Here is a 20,762-nt window from a genome sequence, read left to right as displayed (position 1 = left end):
TATATGCCCAGGTGGCTCAATACATCCATTTCAATGCAGACCAAGCTCACTAGGATGCACGGGCAGTGGGGTACGTCGCCATCGACAGGTGCTCCGGGTCCAGGGAGTGATCGACGGGATGCATGTCCCTCCTACGAGCACCTGAAGATGACAGGCCGCTCTATACCAACTGAAAGGGGTTCCACTCGATGAACGTGCAGTTGATATGTGACCATCAGCTGCGCATCATGCATGCCTGCGGCTGATACCCGGGGAGTGTGCACGACGCCTTCATCCTGGCACACGCGATGATTCCTGATATGTTCGCGATGCCCCCGTCTGGCTGGGGGGGTTGGCTCCTGGGTGACTGGGGTTATCCACTGCGGTCATGGCTGATGACACCTATCCGGAGGCCACAGACCGACGCGGACACCAGCTACAATGGCACCCATGCTTCGACCTCCTGGGGATGCGGTTCAGGTGCATGGACCGCTCTGGAGGGGCCCTCCAGTATGATGCTGAGAGGGTTGTCCGCATCTTGGCAGCCAGCTGTGCCCTCCCCAACATCACGCAGCAGAGGGGCAGTGCGCTGGAGGAGGAGGAGGAACACCAGGCCTCATTCAAAGAGGAGGATACGGAGGAGGGCAAAGGTGGGCAGAACATGGAGCCCAGGCAGGCATGGGAGGCCGCATGATGTGTGCGCCAGGGCTAACGCGCCTAGGCCGCTCTGATCGCCTCCAGGTTCACCGACTAAGAGGGGGGGGGGGGTTGAGGGTGGAGACTGGCTAGGGGCACAGACACCACATCCCAACCCCACATCCCCTCACAACCCCTGGCCAACCACTTGCCTGCAACACCCCTCCGTGATACATACCTCCCGCACTACGGGGAAGGGGCCCTGGGTTGGCAGTAACTGCGGGTCTGGTCCATGGGATGGAGGATGATGACAACCTGCTCTGCCATGAGCATGGTGGTCCACATCGTTAGACAACATCTGACTCCTGCCCACGGTAGCACTTTCCACCTGGGTGATCCCTGCATGCGAGTTGCTCATTCCATCACACGGTCCAATCGGATCCCTGGGCTGGTGGTGGGGGCAGTTTGGGGAGAGCACGGGCCACCCACCGGGTCTGCCCATTCCCCCCCTCAATGTCCACCTATTTCATCCTCCCTCACCCCCTTCCCCTTGGCCAGCCCAGACCAGCACACTCCTCAGAGCACCGAGGCATGTTGCAACGGTTGTAACAGGTATTTAATGTGAATACATATATACAGGTTTGTGCCCTAGCCCCTATAACTAAATTGTGCCCCGCAGCCATGCAAACTTAATTGGTGTCTACTTTTCTGCCCTTAAGGGCCCTAACGCTATGTCTAGGTGGATCCCCAGATGGTACATCGGGAGTGGAGGCAGCCTGCTGTGATACCCGCCCTATGATCTGGGTCCCCATTGGCAGGCGTCTTCGAGGGCGACTGGGCCTGGATGGGTTCGGCTGCTGCTTGCGAGTCCTGGACAGCATGCTGCCGTCCTGTTCTGTCCGCTGCCCACCAGATGCACCAGGGACAGGAGAGGGGGAGTCCGAGGTGTTGTGCTGTTCCAGCACCTCCTCTGCGGGAGACACCGGCACAGGTCCCAGCACTTCCTCCTCCCTTGGGGTGACCAATGGTCCCCGGGCTACTCCATGGGATGGGGGTGGAAGCGGAGCTATCCCCTGAGGCTCCCTCGGCACCTGGCACTGCCAGTCCTGGATGCCCGCTTTGATCTTTTAAAAAAAAATTTAGAGTACCCAATTCATTTTTTCCAATTAAGGGCCAATTTAGTGTGGCCTATCCACCTAGCCTGGGATGTGGGGCGAAACCTACGCAAACACGGGGAGAATGTGCAAACTCCACAGGCGCAGTGACCCAGAGCTGGGATCGAACCTGGGACCTCGGCGCCGTGAGGCTGCAGTGCTAACCACTGCGCCACCGTGCTGCCCCGCCCGCTTTGATCTTGACCAGGGTCTGCACACTCGTGGCCAGGGAGCACAGTGAGTGGACCATCTCTGTTTGGGACTGCGCCACATCACCCATTGACTGTGCCACCACCTTCTAGGTTTGTGTCACATCAGCCAGTGACTGCGCCATCTCCCTCGGTGTCTGCACCATGTTGGTCAGCAGCTGGGCAATGCCGCCAACGTTCCCAGCCATGGCCCACTGTGACTGGGCCACACTCAGGAGCGCCGCTGCGATTTCCAGGTGGCTCTGGCACATGGCTGCCTGTGAGACGGTAACCCTGCCCTGGGCCCTGGTCAGCGCCTGCACAAAATTACCCAGGCCTTGGACACGCTGATCCATAGCCAAGACTGTGGCCCCCAAATCGTCCACCGCAGACGCCACCCATGCGGTGTTGGCCTGGGTGGCACGCATTGCTGGCACCACATCCTGCTCCTGCATGCGGTTGGAGTCCTCCAACAGCACCTACAGGTGCTGGACGCTCGCCGACAACCCCTCATGTGGTCCCTGGCTCTGCGGCTGCATCTTCACAATCGATGGGACTGTCCGTTCCAGAAGGCTGGGACCCGTCTGGACGGTATCCAGTTCCTGGGGTCACCCCACCCTCCGACCATCCCCCACCTCGGGAGTTCCTACCTTGGGGCGGGGTGGTGGTGGGTGGGGCGGGGTTGGGGACACGGTGTAGGGTGATGGTGTGGGTGGGGCTGAGGCTGGTGTTGGGGTGAGGATGGTGTGGCATTGGGGGGGGGGGGGGTTGTCACACATGTCACAGGGAACCGCAACTAAGCGGGGTCTCACTTCCTCGCCCGCGGCCAACCTCCGCTCGATGACCTCCCTTTCCTCCGGCCCGCCAGCCACGTTGTCCACAGCGTACATGGCCTCTGTCACCTGCGCCCACGCACGACGAACGGCGGCAGCTGGCTGCCCCCTTCCCGGGCCGGGGTACAGGGTCATCCTCCTCTCCTCCACCGAGTTCAACAGGGTCTCCAGCTCGCCGTCTGTGAACCTCAGGGCTGCCTTTGCTGCCATCTTGTTGGCTGGGCTGGTGTGTGTGAGGGTGAAGTTTGTATATGTTGCTGCAGCTTGTCAGCCTTTGGGTGTCAATCATGAAACCGGCGAATCCGGCACCGTTTCTCATTCGAATCGATTGTGTTCCACGTGGGGCTGGTACTAGCCCCTTAACAGTAGCGGGGTCGGTCCAGGTGTGGCACCAGTTTTTCTGTTGTGAAACTCCACCGATTCTCCGTTGGTGTCAACACTTATTCTCAGAAACGGAGAATCCCGCCCCAGGTATTTTCTAATGTGTGGAGGCTAGAACTGGATGCAATACTCTAGTTGGGACCAAATTAGTGTCTTACATAAGTCTCACATAACCTTGTTCTCTTACTCCTGGAAAATGGGATGTGAATGGATAGGTCTTGATGGTTGGTACAGGGACGATGGGCCGAATGGCCTCTTGTTGTGCTGTAAAGTTGACTTTGTTTTCCATTTGTTTATAAAATATTGAGAAAGCCAAGTCCAGGGTGATTGTGCAGAACATCACTCATGTTGAAAAAAATAAAATGCCACAAAAAAACCAGGAATGAGCACAAAGAAAATCACAAACATTCTGGCCTTACCCTTCTCTCAGTCTGTTATCTCGTTAGAGGAGCAGAGGGCATAAAATGCTTAGAAATTGAATTTCGTGAAGCCATAAACAGAACCAGAACAGCAATAGCAAAAAATGCATTCTCCGAACTGAAAAACGCACAGCCTCGGGATGAGTGGAAATCTTAATGAAGAGATGATCAACGCAGTAACTTGGAGTGACGTGTATGGGCCTGAAACGGGGATCTTGAGAAAAGACTGAAGGATTGCGTAATGTGTCAGTGGGAGAGAACACAATGGAGGAGTTCTCAGAGCGGCGGAGGAGGAAAGATCGTTAGTGAATATCGTTGAGAAAAGGCAGGTGGGATTGGACACAATCTAAAGCGTGAGAACTTGCTGAAGAGGTGATTGAAGCAAGATTATAGGGACGTAGACCAAGAGGGAGAAAGAGAATAATGTTAGACAACTTGAAATTGAAAATGGGTGACCTCTACAAGCAACCAAAGAGGTAAGTGTTAAGTCTGCAAGGTGTGGAGAAATGAGCAGAGTTTCTGTTCTTGGGCAGATCACTCCTCCTTACCAATCGAGGCCAATCAGCAGTTGGATGCTGTTTAAGTCTTGTGCCATCTACAGGACTGGAAGAGTGCACTTTTTGGCATCTTCATTTTACTGGGCATTGACAACGTTTTGTGATATCTTTGTGAGTTCGTATTTCATGACAGAAAGATGAAATTACTGCTTTCCTACACTTGCTTTAGATTTCACCCCAAGCCTGTGTTGTCACAGGTCATACATGCATTTGTATAGTGCTTTTCATACCCTCAGGGTGCCTTGAAACACTTGCACTTTACAACAGCGGCCACTTCAGAAGTACTCTGGCCAGAAGGTACTTTGGGTGTGTGATGGTTGTGAAAGTTGGCCTGCAAATGCAAGCCTTTCTTAAAACAATTCATTTGAAACAAAAATACTAGCAATTATATCACACTTTTTTAGATCACTGGATGTCTCACTTGGGTAGTTGCAAAGTAGGAAAGATGGTAGCCAATTTGCAATGTGATAATGACCAGGTAATACTGTTTGTGACGTTGATCAAAAGGGAAAATATTGGCCAGGATACCGAGGATAACTCCATTGTTTCTCTCCGAAACAGTGTCCTGGACCTGTTCCATCCACCCAACAGGCAGGTGCAGCCTCGGTTTAATGTCCCATCAAAAGATGACACCTCCATCAGTGCAGCACTGAGTGTCAACCTGGAATTGTGTGCCCAAACCCTTGACCCCTGAACCTTGTGACTCAAAGAGGTGAGAAGTACCACTAACTGAATCAGGCTAACACAGGCATCACTTGAGTTTATTGCCTGGTGAAGTACTGAACTGCAACTTGATGGTCACCTGGTGACCAGGTGTGTGTGCACCATGTAAGGTCCAGTTTGAGATTAGCAACCAAGCTTAATCAAACCAGCGCCCAGTATCAACATCCCGGGGGTTACCATTGGCCGGAAACTGAACTGGACCAGCCACACAAATAATGTGGTTACAAGAGCAGGTCAGAGGCTGGGAATTCTGTGGCAAGTAGCCCATCTCCTAATTCCCAAAATCCTATCTACAAGGTACAAGTCAGGAGTGTGACTGAATACTCTCCATTTGCCTGCACGAGCACAGCATCAACAACATTCAAGAAGCTCAATACTATCCAGGACTAAGAGGCCAGCTTGATTGACATGCCTAGCACAAACATTCAAACCCTCCAATGGAGGTGGTGACGGTGGGCTTCCAAGGGTGGGCCTGCAGGGTCACGTGACCTGGGCTGGGGGCTGGCCCAAGAAAGGATATGATTGATTGGCAGGGGAGGGGGCGGGTTGCCCCCCCACGACCAGGTTGGTCACATGGAATGTGAGGGGCTGAATGGGCCAGTCAAATGGTCGCGTGTGTTCGCGCACTTGAGGAGCTTGAAGACGGACGTGGCCTTTTTGTAAGAAACACACTTGGAGATTGGGGATTGTTGCTCTCTGACTTTATTAATAACCACAAGATGCAAGTACGTTCCATGTATTAGACAAATGACCACACAACCAGTATATTAGTTCAATTATAGTTTATTATCAAACATAGGATTGGTTCTAACTTACACGCTACTAAACATGAGACTATATGTAACAATTTAAATGACCTTTACTTAACTTTCAAGTGACCAGCTCTGTGCAGGTTCGATAAGGCCTTTATCTGGTTCCCCACGTATAGTGGCTGGAAGTTGTAAGGTACGTCTGGGCTCAGGTTCGTCCTTCTGGTAGCGATCGCGGGTCCTTGGCTGGTCGATATGCTGCAGTTGGTGGGGTAGAGGCCGGTCCCAAAACAGACAGAGCGTTGGTCGCACAGTTCCTCTTACCCTCATATCTTTTGCGTTCTTTTCGGCGGTCCGAACTCGGGATCCAATGGATCGATAGGATTTCAATCGCCCTAATCGATTCTGGCCAATTAGGGGCGGGTCCTGGTTGTTATTATCCAAGGCACGTATGCACTCCCAAATAAGGTGAATAGGTGCCCCCGAGTCTGTTAGTACTGTTATGTTTCAATCTGAGTCCCATTGTCCTGGGGAGATCTGTGATTGACCTCTCGCAGATACAAGTTTCTGTATAGGTCTGGGTTGCTTTTGCCAATACACACAAGCTGTGTCTTGTCTGTGTTCCAGCCTGACCACAATTCCCATTATAATTTGCGGGCAGCCATTTTAGACGGCCACAGGATCAAACAAGGCTAAGGAAAGGGTGGGTAGGGCAAGTCTTTCATTCAAGATTGAACATGAAGACGAGGGGGATAGCAGTGTTGGTAAGTAAACTGGTGGCATCATGGTGGGGAACATTGTGGCGGATTCGGGAGGTAGGTTCGTGATGGTGAGAGGGAAGCTGGAGGAAATGCCAGTGGTCTTGGTGAATGTCTCTGTCCCAAACTGGTTTATAGAGAGTCTGTGGCGGGGGGGGGAGACCCGTGGAGATTTGGGAGGCCGAAGGAGTTCTTATGTCTCCCATGAGCACAGGGTGTACTCTCGGATTGATTTTTTTGTGGTGGAGAAGATGCTTCTAGCGGGGTCGTCCACTTGGGGCACCCGGCGATCATGGTCTCAGACCAAGTGCCACACTGGGTGGACTGCGAGTGGACTGGGAGGGGGGTGGCCGTGCCCGCAGCGCAGGCTGGACGTGGGTTGTTAGCGGATGGGGAAGTGTGCAAGCGGGTGAATGCTGTCATCCGGGGATACGTGGAACTGAACGATACAGGTGAGGTGTCGGCCGCATTCAAGGTGGTTGTTAGGGAGGGCAGCACAATGGCACAGTGGTTAGCACTGCTGCCTCACGGCACCGAGGTCCCAGGTTCGATCCCGTCCCTGGGTCACTGTCCGTGTGGGGTTTGCACATTCTCCCCATGTCTGCGTGGGTTTCACCCCCACAACCCAAAGATGTGCAGGTTAGGTGGATCGGCCACGCTAAATTGCCCCTTAATTGGAAAAAATTAATTGGGTACTCTAAAAATTAAAAAAGAAAAGAAAAAAAAAGGTGGTTGTTAGGGGGAGTTCATATGGATCTGGGCACACAGGGAGCAGGAGGAGTGGGCAGAGATGGCGAGGCTGGTGGATGTGATTCTGCAGGTGGATAAGAGACAGAAGCTCCAAATGGAATTTGGGCTGGTGTCCACAGGGAAAGCAGTAGGCAGCTGCAGAGGGTCAGCGTATGAGTACGGGGAGAAGGCGAGCAGGATGCTGGCCCACCAACTTAGAAAGCAGGGGGCGGCAAGTGAGATTGGAGGGGTGAAGGACGGGAGGGGAACAGTGGTACTGGAACCGGTGGGGGTGAACAGGGTTTTTGAAGAGTTGTACAGGAGACGTTATGAATCGGAGCCCCCGGCTGGGGAAGGAGGGAGTATGGAGGTTCCTGGACGGGTTGGAGTTCCCCAGGATGAGGAGCTGGTGGAGGGATAGAGAGCATGGGGGCGATGCAGGTAGGGAAGGTGCCGAGCCCGGATGGGTTCCCTGTTGAATTTTATAAGAAGTTTGGGGAGGACCTGAGGCCCCTGTTGGTGAGGGCAGATAGTGAGGCGAGGGGTAAGGGGGCGCTCCCCCCTACATTATCGCAGCCGTCCATATCCCTAATAAAGAAGAAGGATAAAGATCTGGAGCAATGTGGGTCCTATCGCCCGATATTGTTATTAAACGTGGATGCGAAGCTGCTGGCAAAAGTCCTGGCCTCGCGGATTGAGGACTGTGTGCTCGGGGTGATAGGGGAAGACCAGATGGGGTTTGTAAAGGGGATGCAACTGTTGTTGAATGTTAGGAGATTATAAATTTGATAATGATGCCCCCTGAGGGACAGGACATAGAAATGGCAGTGGCAATGGATGCAGAGAAGGCATTGGATTGGGTGGAATGGGAGTATCTGTGGGAAGTGTTGGGACGTTTTGGGTTCGGGCAGGGATTTGTGGACTGGGCCCAATCGTTGTATGGGACGCTGGTAGCGAGTGTGCGGATGAATCGGGTGAGCTCGGGGTACTTTGGGTTACACCCTGGGGCAAGGCAGGGGTGCCCACTCTCCCCATTGCTTTTTGCCTCGGCAATAGAGCCACTGGCAATGATGCTTAGAGCGTCAAGGAGTTGGAGAGGGATTGTGCGGGGAGGGGGTTTGAGCACAGGGTCCCGTTGTAGGCGGACAACCTATTGCTGTATATCTCGGACCCACTGGGGGGCATTGGGGGAATCATGGGTCTCCTGGAGGAGTTTGGTCGGTTTTCCGGATACAAGCTAAATATGTGGAAGAGTGAGGTGTTCCCAATCGATGCCAGGGGACAGGAGAGGAGGTTGGGGGTTCTGCCATTCAAGGGCATCCAGGTGGCACAGGGATGGGCGCAGCTGCACAAGCTGAATCTGGCTTGGTTGGTGGAGCAGATGAGGGGGGATTTCAAGAGGTGGGATGTGCTGCCGCTATCGCTGGCAGGGCTGGTGCAGACCGTGAAAATGACGGTGCTGCCGAGGTTTTTATTTGTTTTTCATAACCTCCCGATCTTCATCCCAAAATCATTCTTTAAGAACGTCAATACTTTGATTTGGGGTTTGTGTGGGCAGGGAAAACCCCGCGAGTTAAGAAGGTCCCGTTGGAACGAAGGCGAGGAGGGGGCCTTGCCAAGCATAATAAATTGGTGAGTAGCGGCATGGTAGCACAGTGGCTAGCACTGATGTTTCACAGGGCCAGGGTCCCAGGTTCGATTCCGGGTTTGGGTCACTGTCTGTGCGGAGTCTGCACGTTCTCCCTGTGTCTGCGTGGGTTTCCTCCGGGTGCTCCAGTTTCCTCCCATAAGTCCCGAAAGACGGGCTGTTAGGTAATTTGGACCTTCTGAATTCTCCCTCAGTGTACCCGGACAGGCGCCGGAATGTGGCGACGAGGATATTTTCACAGTAACTTCATTGCAGTGTTAATGTAAGCCTACTTGTGACAATAAAGATTATCATTATTATTATTATGACTGGGCAGCTAACATAACCATGGTTAAGAAGTGGGTCGTGGGAGGGGGGGGGGTCAGCGTGGGGGTGGCCTTGTGTAGGGGAATGAGTTTAGGGGCATTGTTGACAGAGCCTGTCATTCTTGCCGGCCAAATCCTCCACGAGCCCAGTGGTGATGGCGGCTCTGCGGGTGTGGGGACAGTGGCGGCAGCATCTGTAGCTGGAAGGTGCCTCGGTGTGGGCACCGATTTGTAACAACCACAGGTTTGCACCCGGGAGGCTGGACACAAGGTTTTGGGGGTGGCGACAGGCAGGGATCAAGCGGTTTGGGGACCTGTTTATGGGGGGCAGCTTTGCGAGTTTAGAGGACCTGGAGGAGGAATATGAGCTGCCCAGTGGGAATGGGTTTAGATTCTTACAGGTTTGGGACTTTGTGAGGACTTTCCTGATTTGCCACCTTTGGGACTACAGGATAAGGTGTTATCGGGGGAAGGAGTGGGTGAGGGTAAGGTTTCTGAGATTTATAAGGAGCTAATGGACTGGGAAGGAGCCCCGATAGGAGAAGTCAAACGGAAATTGGAGGAGGAACTGAGGGGGTGGGAAAATGAAGGCTCTTCACCACTATTCTTAGAATTTCCCCTATACCAAAAAGGGTCGACATTCTAAATGGTGAAGAGGGATTCTCACTGACTAACTCCTATGTTAAAGTTATTTTATTATTATATTTTTTCTTTTAAAAGATGCAATCACTGTCTTTACAGAAAAGTAAAATGATCTTGCTTCTGGATTCGCCTGGTTGGTTGAAGAGACCCTCAGGTCCACCTTGACAATCACTTTTCTTTAGCTTTTGGTCTTCCTCAGATAGATTCACTGTTCTGTTTGGTTGCTATGCTCCATCTTTCCCATGTACCGAGCTATGAGAGCTGGCACTGCTGGCTCTGAGCTGACTCTGCTGGTTGTCCCCTTTCTTAGGGTTTATATCTCCCTTCTAGCAGTTATTAAGTTTTGATTACTTTATTGTAAAGTAACTTTTATTTCACTTGGATTGTAAAAGGTACCTTTAATCTGACTTTTTCTAACACGACTAAGTATTCATTTTGAGCATGACCTCATCTCATAGATCTCTGATTACATTGTATCCTTTGTGATGTTCAAAATGCTTTGATTTCAAAGTGGTGTGACTTTTGATTCCTGTCATTTCTATAGTTTTATTATTATCAAATTGTGTCCCCTAGCTCATAATTCTGACTTTGATTTGGGTCTAACGTGTGTCCCGTAGACACATTGTCTCCAGCTTTCTTTAATTTACCTGATGTCAGCAGAACTTCACACCCATACATTTGTCACCTCATTCAACAGAAAACCTCATCCGTTCTTTTCTAGCTGCTTACTTAGATAGCTAACTTCAAGAAGGTGCGAAACATTGCTTTTAGCCGTATACTAAAATTCACTCGATTGTGACTTGAAAGACTTGCCTGTTTTGTTTGCTAAGCCTGTTTGACAAAGGCTATCTGCATTTCACAGCCCTCTCCTGCAGCTGCTGTTAACCCTTCGTGGGATTTTTCCCTACATTCTCTCATGCACTCTTAGATCAGGTATTGCCAGACTTCCATGTTTCAAATGACATATCTTTTCATATTATCAATTACAGGAGTGAATGCATCCTCATTGTGTGCGAGGCTAAGCCTTATCCAGTTCAAAGTAGTTTACAGGGTGCACTAGACTGCGGCCAGGTTGAACAAGTTGTTTGAGCGGGCAGAGGACCGGTGTGGCCGATGCGCGGGGAGCTCCGCAAACTATGATCACGTGTTTTGGGCATGTCCAAAACTGAAGGGCTCCTGGCAGAGATTTGCGAACGTAATGTCCCTGGGGGTTAAGGTGGTCCCGAGTCTAGGAGTGGCGATATTCGGAGTGCTAGAAGATCCGGGAGTCCAGGGAGCGAGAGAATTCGATGTCCTGGCCTTTGCCTCCCTGGTAGCCCGGAGGCGGATTTTGCTGGAGTGGAGGGACTCGGAGCCACCGAAACCGGGGGTATGGGTGAGCAACCTGGCGGAGTTTCTAAGGTTGGAGAAGATCAAATTTGTCTTAAGAGGGTCGGTCAATGGGTTTGCCCGGAGGTGGAAGCCGTTCATCAACTTCTTCAAGGAGTATTGAGCTGTCAGCAGGGAGTGGGTAGAGGGGGAAGGGGGTGAGAGGAGATAAAGGGGTTAAAATGTGAAAATGTGGAAGGCAGGATGGGAGGAGGGGAATGGCAGAGGGTTTGAGGTGTTGGTTAGCTAGTCATTTATTTATTATGTGTTCCTGTTTGTTCTTGCTCTTATTTTTGTTTGTATTTACTGTTTCTACAAATGCCTTCACAAAAGAATATTTTTTTAAAAACATGTAAAACACCCCAAAGTGCACGGGAAGGCCCACGAATCACGTCCACATTGTGACGATATGCATAAAGCAATTCTCTGTAATAGTTAGTTAGTGTTAATAGTTTGTTATTTATTTATTCCAGTTATCTTTACTACGCAGTTGTTTCATAATAAATTATTTAAACTATTTCATTCATATTGGCCAGTCTACAGGACATGATTTGGCACCAAGAGTGATGATCGACTAAGAACAAGAAGATTCTGCACCGATTGAACAATTAAAGATAACTTTGAAGAAGAAGAAGGAAAACACATTATTTTCTACTAACCTGATAAGCTACTGGCCACTTTGAGTGGCCGACCAGATCCTCCATTTTATGCCCGCAATGTGGCAAATGGCATTTGCCACGACAATGCCCAGCGTTTGGTAAGATATACTCCAACTGTAGCGGCAGAAATCATTTTGCGGCACAATGCTTTTCCAGGAAAAAAGTGGAGCAACCAGAAGTTTTCAACACAGTTGATGAAGTGTGACTCGAGGACAAGTTTTTTGTCGACATGATTTCCAGTGAAGCCAAGGATACTCAAGTCATGCCAAATGACAATGCTTTCTTAGCAATTTGCAGCAATAGTGAATTAAATTAAATAATCAAAAAGATAAATGGACAGTGCCATTAATGATAAATGACAAAAGTAATAACAGTCAAACCCGTCACAGGTACGAGGGCCAACCTCATCAATTTGTCCAAAAAAGCTGCGAATTAAACCGCAAGTAGTAAACAAAACAGTATTGTTAAGAGATTACAATGGAAATGAAATCAAGACGTTAGGAGCATACGAGCTCGTTGTCAATGTAAAAAACGTAATTTACACGTCAACATTTTCCTTCGTAGAGGAGGAACGCAAATCTCTACTGGGGTAGAAGCATGTGAGGAGCTTCAGCTAGTTCAGCGGGTTTACAGTGCAGACAGCACTGCAACCAAGGAGAACGCAAAGCCAGTAATACATGCACTGAAACGTGCATGAGCTCCAGTAAAAGACAAATTGAAGCCTGCGCTAGAAGAGGAAGACCATGAAAGTTCATTGGACATTAATGAAGAGGTGATACAAGTAGCATTGAATCTGTGCAGGAGAAAGATGATGGTGAAAGCTCTAAGATGGAGTATGCTGAAACTGAAAGTGAGATTGCAGCAAAAGACAAATTAAGTGAGAACAAATCAGCTGGGAACAACCGGCTGGAAATTGAAAGAATAATCCCCATTTTGGAGTACATTGCCCTGTCCATGATACAGGAATACGAAGGTTTGCAGATCATTCCTGGTCACAAACTGGCCTTCAACTTCAAAGGCGTCCAAGCATCCACTGACATTAGATGCCTCACCAGTTCATGGACACACAGCTCTCGAACGCAAGCGCCATGGATCAACTAAACCCTTTAGTCCATCAAAAGCTCCAGAAACAGCTTTATAATAAATTGTTTAAACTAGATGTTCTGTAGTGCATCATTCATATCGGCCAGTCTACAGAACATGATACACATGTTTTGGGCATGTCCGAAACTGAGGGGGTTCTGGCAGGGGTTTGCGGACGTAATGTCCGAGGTGCTGGGGGGTGGAGGTGGCCCCGAGTCCAGAGGTGGCGCTGTTTGGGGTGTCCGAAGACCCGTGAGTCCAGGAGACGAGACCGGTTGAGTTTCTGGCCTATGTCTCCCTGAAAGCCCGGAGACGGATTTTGTTTGAGTGGCGGGACTCGGAGCCGCCGAAAGCGGGGGTGTGGGTGAGTGGCCTGGCAGAATTCCTGAGGCGGGAGAAGGTCAAATTCATCTTGAGGGGGACGGGTGTTGGGTTCACTCGGGAGGCGGAAGCGGTTTATTGATTTCTTTAAGCAGGATTGAGGGGTCAGCAAAGGAGGGGGAGGTATGGGGGTTAAAATGGGGAAGGCAGGACGGGAGGAGGGGGCTGCATTGGGGAGCAGGGAGGAGTGGGTGTTGGTTGTTTATAATGTTGTTTGGTTGTTCTTCAGCTTTTGTTTGTTTATATGAAAATTCCTTGAATAAAATGTTTTTAAAAACATGTAAAACAACCCAAGGTGCTTCATGATGCTATCTGAATGAGTTTGACAGCGAACCACATGAGATATTAGAACAAGAGAGAGAAACCGTCTTCAAAAAGGTAAGTTGTAAGGTCAATGTGAAGGAGAAATATTAAAGGAGAGAATCCCAGAACTTGGGGACGAGGCAGCTGAAAAGGGCTTTGAATCGTAAAGGAAATGTGGGATGTACAAGAATCCAGAATTGGACAAACACTTCTCAAAGAGTTTTGGCTGAAGAATCTGCAGAGATGGAGGGGTTTGAACACGTGGATGAGAATTTTAAATGAAGGCATTGCTGGAGTGGGTCAGCAAACATGGCTGATGGGTGCAAGTTACGATTTGGAGGCAAAGCTTTGAATTAATTCAAGTTTACAAAGGATGGACTGTGGAAGGCTGTCACAGGAGCATTGGAATAACTGAGTCCGAGGGCAACAAAGGTGTGGATGTTCTGTGTTAATTTTGACCCTTGGTACTTTGAGGTAGTTCAGAAGCAGACTGTGAAGATGCTACAATGACTGGGCAGACTGCATAAGCTAGGGCTCCACCCCTGGTTCCCCTGTAGTGACCCTCGGTGGCAGGTGCACATGTTCCTTGAGTGAGGGTAAAAACGGGCTTTGCTGTGGTGCCCCCACAGTCAAATGGCTGATGCACTCACTGCCTCAGAAATGGGTGACATGATGCCTGACCTTTTTTGCATTGAGTCCCAGCAAGAGTCAACACCTTCAAGAATTAAGGGAAAAATTGACAAAAGGGAATTTGGTAACTGAAGGGTTAAAATGAAAGCCTTCTGACTCGAGGCCACTGGGCTTGACGCAACTGTTAACAATCAGCCAGTGACTCTCCTAGTTTCAGTTTTGTTTCTAGGATTCCGTGTGACCACAAGATCTTTTGTTAAACTTGCCTCCGTTTGGAGGAAGTGGAAAGCTGTGCGCGACGAGGAGAAATGTCGGAGGTGGCTGTGACAGAATACATTCTCAAGCGCCTCTGTGCCAATGATGGGGCCCTGGATTATAGCACCGTCCAGGGAGAAATTGCCTGCTGTTTTAGCGCCTCCGGCCCGGACGTCAGCAGGCTCCTGTGCAACACGCGACACTTCGCCGTGGTGAGGAGATCAGGAGCATCGGGGCCCAATCTGACTGCAGACACTCTGGTCATCGCTGTCACCTCAGTCAGGCTGTGCAAGAACTATCCAAGGAGGGACTGTGAGGACTGTGGCGAGCTGCATCTGTGTCGCCGTTTTATCTACGACGACTGCAGGTCAAACAAAGCCAAGTGAGTGAGTGTGGAAGTGAACTCTTGCTGAAGAATAATAACACCCAGTTGTGTTAGCTGGTGTGAGGCCTGGTCTGCAAATCACACCATTGCAGAGGTCTTTAGCTGACCTCTGTCTTCAAATGTCAAAGAGCCAGCGGCTTTTATTATGCAGTTAAATCTGCTTCTTGTAGACTGGCAGATCCAGTTATACCCAATCTTACAGAACTCCGACACACGGACATTGGGTGGGGCTTCTCTCTACTTATTTTTGGGACGTATGCAAGGCTGCCAACTATAGACTCATAGAATCATTACACTGTAGACAGTAGCCATTCAGCCTATCCAATCTGTGCCAGCTCTTTGCAAGAGCAACTCATCTAATCTTAATCCTCCACTCACTAATAAACTATACACTCTAAACCCCCACAACCCCCCGCCCACACACACTAATGTTTGAGGTCATCCAATTAGAACATAGAACATTACAGTGCAGTACAGGCCCTTCGGCCCTCGATGTTGCGCCGACCTGTGAAACCACTCTAAAGCCCATCTACCCTATTCCCTTATCGTCCATATGTCTATCCAATGACCATTTGAATGCCCTTTAATGTTGGTGAGTCCACTACTGTTGCAGGCAGTTCATTCCACACCCTTACTACTCTCTGAGTAAAGAACCTACCTCTGACATCTGTCCTATATCTATCTCCCCTCAATTTAAAGCTATGTCCCCTCATGCTAGACATCACCATCCGAGGAAAAAGGCTCTCACTGTCCACCCTATCCAATCCTCTGATCATCTTGTATGCCTCAATTAAGTCACCTCTTAACCTTCTTCTCTCTAACGAAAACAGCCTCATGTCCCTCAGCCTTTCCTCATAAGATCTTCCCTCCATACCAGGCAACATTCTGGTAAATCTCCTCTGCACCCTTTCCAATGCTTCCACATCCTTCCTATAATGCGGCGACTAGAATTGCACGCAATACTCCAAATGTGGCCGCACCAGAGTTTTGTACAGCTGCAACATGACCTCATGGCTCCGAAACTCAATCCCTCTATCAATAAAAGCTAACACACCGTACACCTTCTTAACAACCCTCTCAACCTGGGTGGCAACTTTCAGCAATCTATGTACATGGAGATCTCTCTGCTCATCCATACTACCAAGAATCTTACCATTAGCCCAGTACTCTGTCTGCCTGTTATTCCTTCCAAAATGAATCACCTCACACTTTTCTGCATTAAACTCCATTTGCCACCTCTCAGCCTAGCTCTGCAGCTTATCTATGTCCCTCTGTAACTTGTAACATCCTTCTGCACTGTCCACAACTCCACCTACTTCTTGAAAGCGCATGCTAAACAAAGCCCATGAAATGTAGAACCCCCCCATCCTTCCTCTCAACTCAAACTTTACTTTCTCGAGTGTTAAGAACTGCAGCAGATCCCCACGCCAGGGCACAGGATGGAGAAGCTGACTTTCACCCCCGCAGGACCCGCCTCTGGGCAATCAGCAAGGCGAAGGCTAAGACATCTGCCTCCACACCCGCCTCCAGCCCCGGCTGGTCCGACAACCCGAATATGGCTTCTAAGGACCCTGATTCGAACCTCACGTGCACCACCCTCGAGATAACCCTGAAAACCTCCCTCCGATACCCCTCCAGCTTCGGGCAGGACCAAAACATGAGCACATGGTTTGCGGGGCTCTTCCCACAGTGCTCACATACATCCTCCACTCCCTCAAAGAGTCGGCTCATCCTCGCCTTTGTGAGGTGCGCCCTATACGTGACCTTCAGCTGTATCAGCCCCAATCTCGCACACAAGGTTGAGGCGTTTACCCTCCGGAGCACAGACCATATTCCATACCCTCCCCCAACTCTTCCTCCAACTTCACTTTAATCCCCTCCAATGATATCTTGTCATCCCCCAGAATGACCCTCTAGTTCGCCGACACCACCCCCTCTCCATTCTCCCTGCCGCCAATACCTCCTCCAACAATGTGGGGGATGTTGCCATCGGGAAGTTCTGTATCTCCTACCTGGCGAAATCTCGGACCTGCATATATTGAAACATTTCCCCTTGCCCCAGCCCATATTTTGCCCCCAGCTCCACCAGCCTCGCAAACCGGCCTCCTAGAAACAAATCCTTCAATACCCTAACTCCCTTCTCCGAGAACTCCCACCCCTCTCTGATCCAGCCCCTTGCCTTTGCAGCATTCGCCACCCAGTAATAATACAGTAGATTCGGGAGACGCAACCCCCCTGACTGCCGTCCACTCTGCAGAATCCCCCCCGCAACGCACACACACACAGAGCTAAGCGAGGTAATCATCCCTTCCGTTCCTGGCCAAAGACTCGATTGCAAGCGCAAACAAAGGGGGGGGGGGGCATGGGTCATCTCTGCCTGGTCCCTCGGTGCTGAGCAAAATATCCTGAATTCATACTATTCGTGCGGACACTCGCCCTCGGCTCCCTGTATTCAAGCTTTGCGCAAGTGAAGGAGACACAGCCGGAGTGAGACACATCTAGAGTGGGAATTTGGAACTTGGTAATTTGGTGCAGTGAGGTAATTCGGTGCAGAGTGGGAGAAGGTGCTTTTTCCCTCCTGTTTGTTCTCTTTCTTCTGGCCTGTAACTTTTAATCTGCAGGGAGAGTGCCAGAGAGCATCTGAGAACCTGGGAAGGTAAGTGATTTGTATTCATTTTTATTACCTTTTCAAATTGTGTGTGTGGGGGGAAAAACTGAAGTGACATCACAGTAAAGCTGTGACGTGATTGGCTGGTTGGGAATCTACACTAAATTTAAAAATTAAGCATTGTTAAACTAATTAAACATAATTATTTAATTATAATTTAGAGGGGTATCTAAGCCAGTGATCGGAGAGTACTGTATTTAGCTTTCACATTTATAGTAGAAATCTAGTGCTAGAAAACATATAGTTAACAGTAACTTTAAAAAAAAAAAATTAAATTAAATTTACTAATTAATTGACGCAATGTCAATTAGAGGGGTGCAGTGCTCTGACTAAGATGTGGCAGGTCCAGGAGGCTTCCAGCGTCCCAGATGGCTTCATCTGCAGAAAGTGCACCCAACTGGAGCTCCTCACAGACCGCATGGTTCGGTTGGAGCAGCAGTTGGATGCACTTAGGAGCATGCAGGTGGCGGAAAGCGTCATAGATAGCAGTTATATAAATGTGGGCACACCCAAGATGCAGGCAGAGAAATGGGTGACCACCAGAAGGGGTAGGCAGTCAGTGCAGGAATCCCCTGTGGTTGTGTAGCCACCTAAAATGGATTCCCTATTAATTTGGCCAAAATCCGATATAAAATGGCTAACCGAAAAGGCTGATGGGAAAAGCAGCCAACAGGACACAAACTGACAGCTGCAGACAGAATAACATATTCGGCTCTCGGGAAGTCGGCCCAGGTAGATACCTACGACTATTAGCAGCACATCAACACCGACATCTGCAGTTTAATCGGCTATCCCCGGGAACAATTGCAACATGTTAGCAATTGAATGCCGGGCCAGACATCTCGGCGCCTGCAGTGGCTGAAACAAAGACAGGTGAACGACCACCCCCCGATCGAGGAATCGCCCCATTATTGGAGCATATCGAACCCAGTGATTGGGAACAAGTCCAATCACTTGGGACTCAGGGTCAAGGGCCGCCCCGAGAGGCGGGAAGTCCCTGGGCCCTATAAATTGAGGGGCCAAGTTCAGATCTCGCTCTCTCACCCTTCTTCTCCTGCTCGCAACCTATGCAAGAACATCAACCAGAAACTGTAAGTTTGACTCCAGCGATCGCTACCCGATAGAGACTCCTAGCCATCAACCCGTATCCGCCTTTTGAATCCCGCAGGCCAGATCCAATTCGATAAACCATTCGTTTCCCTGACCTGGTGGGCCGTCCCCAAAAGTTAAGTATTGGCCAGTAGTGGTAGGTTTTGATATAAATAGTAGGATTATTGTCTAAGTATCTATTGCTGTACATAATAAATGACTGTTGATTTCAATCTTACTAAGCGGTGTGCTGACTTATTAATCATAACTCGAGCTTGAACCACGTGGCGGTATCAGAAAGATACCTGGCAACTCGTGAGCAAAGGTGACATTATCACAGCTAATAAAACTAAGGCTAAAAAGAGCAACATAATTGGCGACTCCGCCGGGACCCGACATAGAAGTGGAAAACCACTCCGGAAGAAACCCAGAAATTTGAATAGAATCCAATTGGAAACAAAACAAAAAAAAAACCACAAGTGTTCAAGCGGTTCTGGTTAATAATTCACAATTCGGAAGTGTTTGTATGCATGCGTAACTAACAGGGTTATAAGGTAAAACTGATAGATCTTGTTGCGTCAAAACTGTCGGAAGTCTGTATTTTCGGAAATTAGCGCAAGCCGTACCCGCATCTACGACACCACCTTAGCCCCCTGTTCCAAATTTGAACGCAGCAAGCAGATAAGAGAGATGGCCATGCAGGCAATGCAACGCCTCATGAACCCCGAAGAATTTGCGGTCGCACCGATCAGCAGCATTAAAGTGGGACAGTGTCCCATTTGGGAAATGGAAATTTGGAAATTTCTACAGGGCAAAGGATGGCCCGTGTGGAGCGGTTTCTGTAATATTGACGACTCAGGTCCCGGGAGTATAGGGCACGCTTGGTGGGAGAATATGAGTGAAATTCATAAGAAAAGCTTAGCGAAAGCGCGCAAGCCGATGGCAATCGTGTCCTGCATGGCACAATTGCGAGGCACAGAGGAGGTCGTCAGGATGCTCCGAAAAGAAATAGAAGGCATACATCGTAAGAGTAAAATCGATGTATGCGAGATGGAGAAAGAGAACCTGGAATTGAAAAGGCAGTTAGAAGCCAAGGACGAAGAGGTGGCTGACGCCAAACGGGGTCACCAGTCTTGTCTGGCGCATTTAAGCAGTTTTCAATCCCAGTATGAGAAGGCTTATCAGGACACGCAGCGTGCCATCCTGGTTAAGAAAGAGACAGAGAAGCAGGTGGAGACGCTACAGAAGCAATGTAGTGATCTCAAGGCAGCCTTGAGAGCACTCCACGCTGCAACCACGGAACAAAGGCAGAGTACCTTAGACCACGCGAAGTGCCGAAAGCAAATTGCAGACCTGCAATCAATGCTTTCTGTCCAAAGGGGATTCCAAGAAACCTTTGGGGAAAGTTTAGAACAGGAAGACGGCCCTGATTGGGAAGAATTGCAGGAGACAGTGCAGAGATATGTTCAGGGAACATGTGCGCAGGGAAAGCCCCAAAGGAGGAAAGCACCCCCACCCCTCACACAGCAGGTAATTCAGGCGCCCATGAACCCTGTAACAACCCACCGCACAGCCACAGCAAATGAGGCGGAAGTCTTATATTCCACCCCCCTCACAGTGACCCAATTACGGGACGCGTGTGCTAAAATCCACACCGTTCCTCCCCACTTCAGACCCACACCATTTCTTTGCCACCGTCAAACACCAGGCAACCTTGTACGGCCGGGATGAGAAAGAGCAGGTGAAGCTCACGGTCCTCAGCTTAGACCCATCGGTCGCAGCAGCCCTTCCCGACCCACAGAATGTAGGAGGAGGCACCCTTGCAGAAATGCATATCCTGGATGTGATCGGGTATAACCGGGGCGACCCCGTACGTAGATGGCCTAAATAAGTGCAGACAGAAAAAGTCTGAACACCCCCCAGCGTTCGCAGGACGCTTGTGGATTCACTTTGAAGCCGTTTTCGACAACGTAGACCGTGCCCATTTGTCCGCAGACAATATGGCCAAATGGACCCGCACCCTTATCTCCCATGCCACGGAAGCAGGACAGAATGCCTGTAGTAATTATGACCCCTCGGAGGAGGCTCATAATGAGAAGTGGGTGGTCAAAAGATTGTCCCGCGTTTGGGAACAGTCGGCTCACAATAAACCCGCCGCTAGAACCCCCGAGGAAAAACAAGCCGCCGCAGACGTGCAGGCAGTAAGAACCACTCTTCACAACCCCGCCTGGGTAAACGAG

The 20,762-nt window shown here is 49.9% G+C and overlaps 1 protein-coding gene across 1 annotated transcript in view; it reads left to right on the top strand.

Annotated features, from left to right (window-relative positions):
* Positions 1-14,322: 14,322 nt before the first annotated feature.
* The window catches only part of LOC140394479 (protein mono-ADP-ribosyltransferase PARP12-like), a 119,170-nt gene continuing 112,730 nt past the window's right edge, over positions 14,323-20,762 (top strand). The window contains exon 1 of the mRNA XM_072481781.1: positions 14,323-14,762. Within this exon, the coding sequence (XP_072337882.1) occupies positions 14,434-14,762 (329 nt within the window). The 5' untranslated portion in view covers positions 14,323-14,433. The remainder of the gene's footprint in view (positions 14,763-20,762) is intronic.

This window comes from Scyliorhinus torazame, chromosome 2 (genome assembly GCF_047496885.1).
Source record: "Scyliorhinus torazame isolate Kashiwa2021f chromosome 2, sScyTor2.1, whole genome shotgun sequence".
Taxonomy (NCBI): Eukaryota; Metazoa; Chordata; class Chondrichthyes; order Carcharhiniformes; family Scyliorhinidae; genus Scyliorhinus; species Scyliorhinus torazame.
The sequence above is the reverse complement of the archived record's forward strand: the minus strand, read 5'-3'. Positions and strand labels throughout refer to the sequence as shown.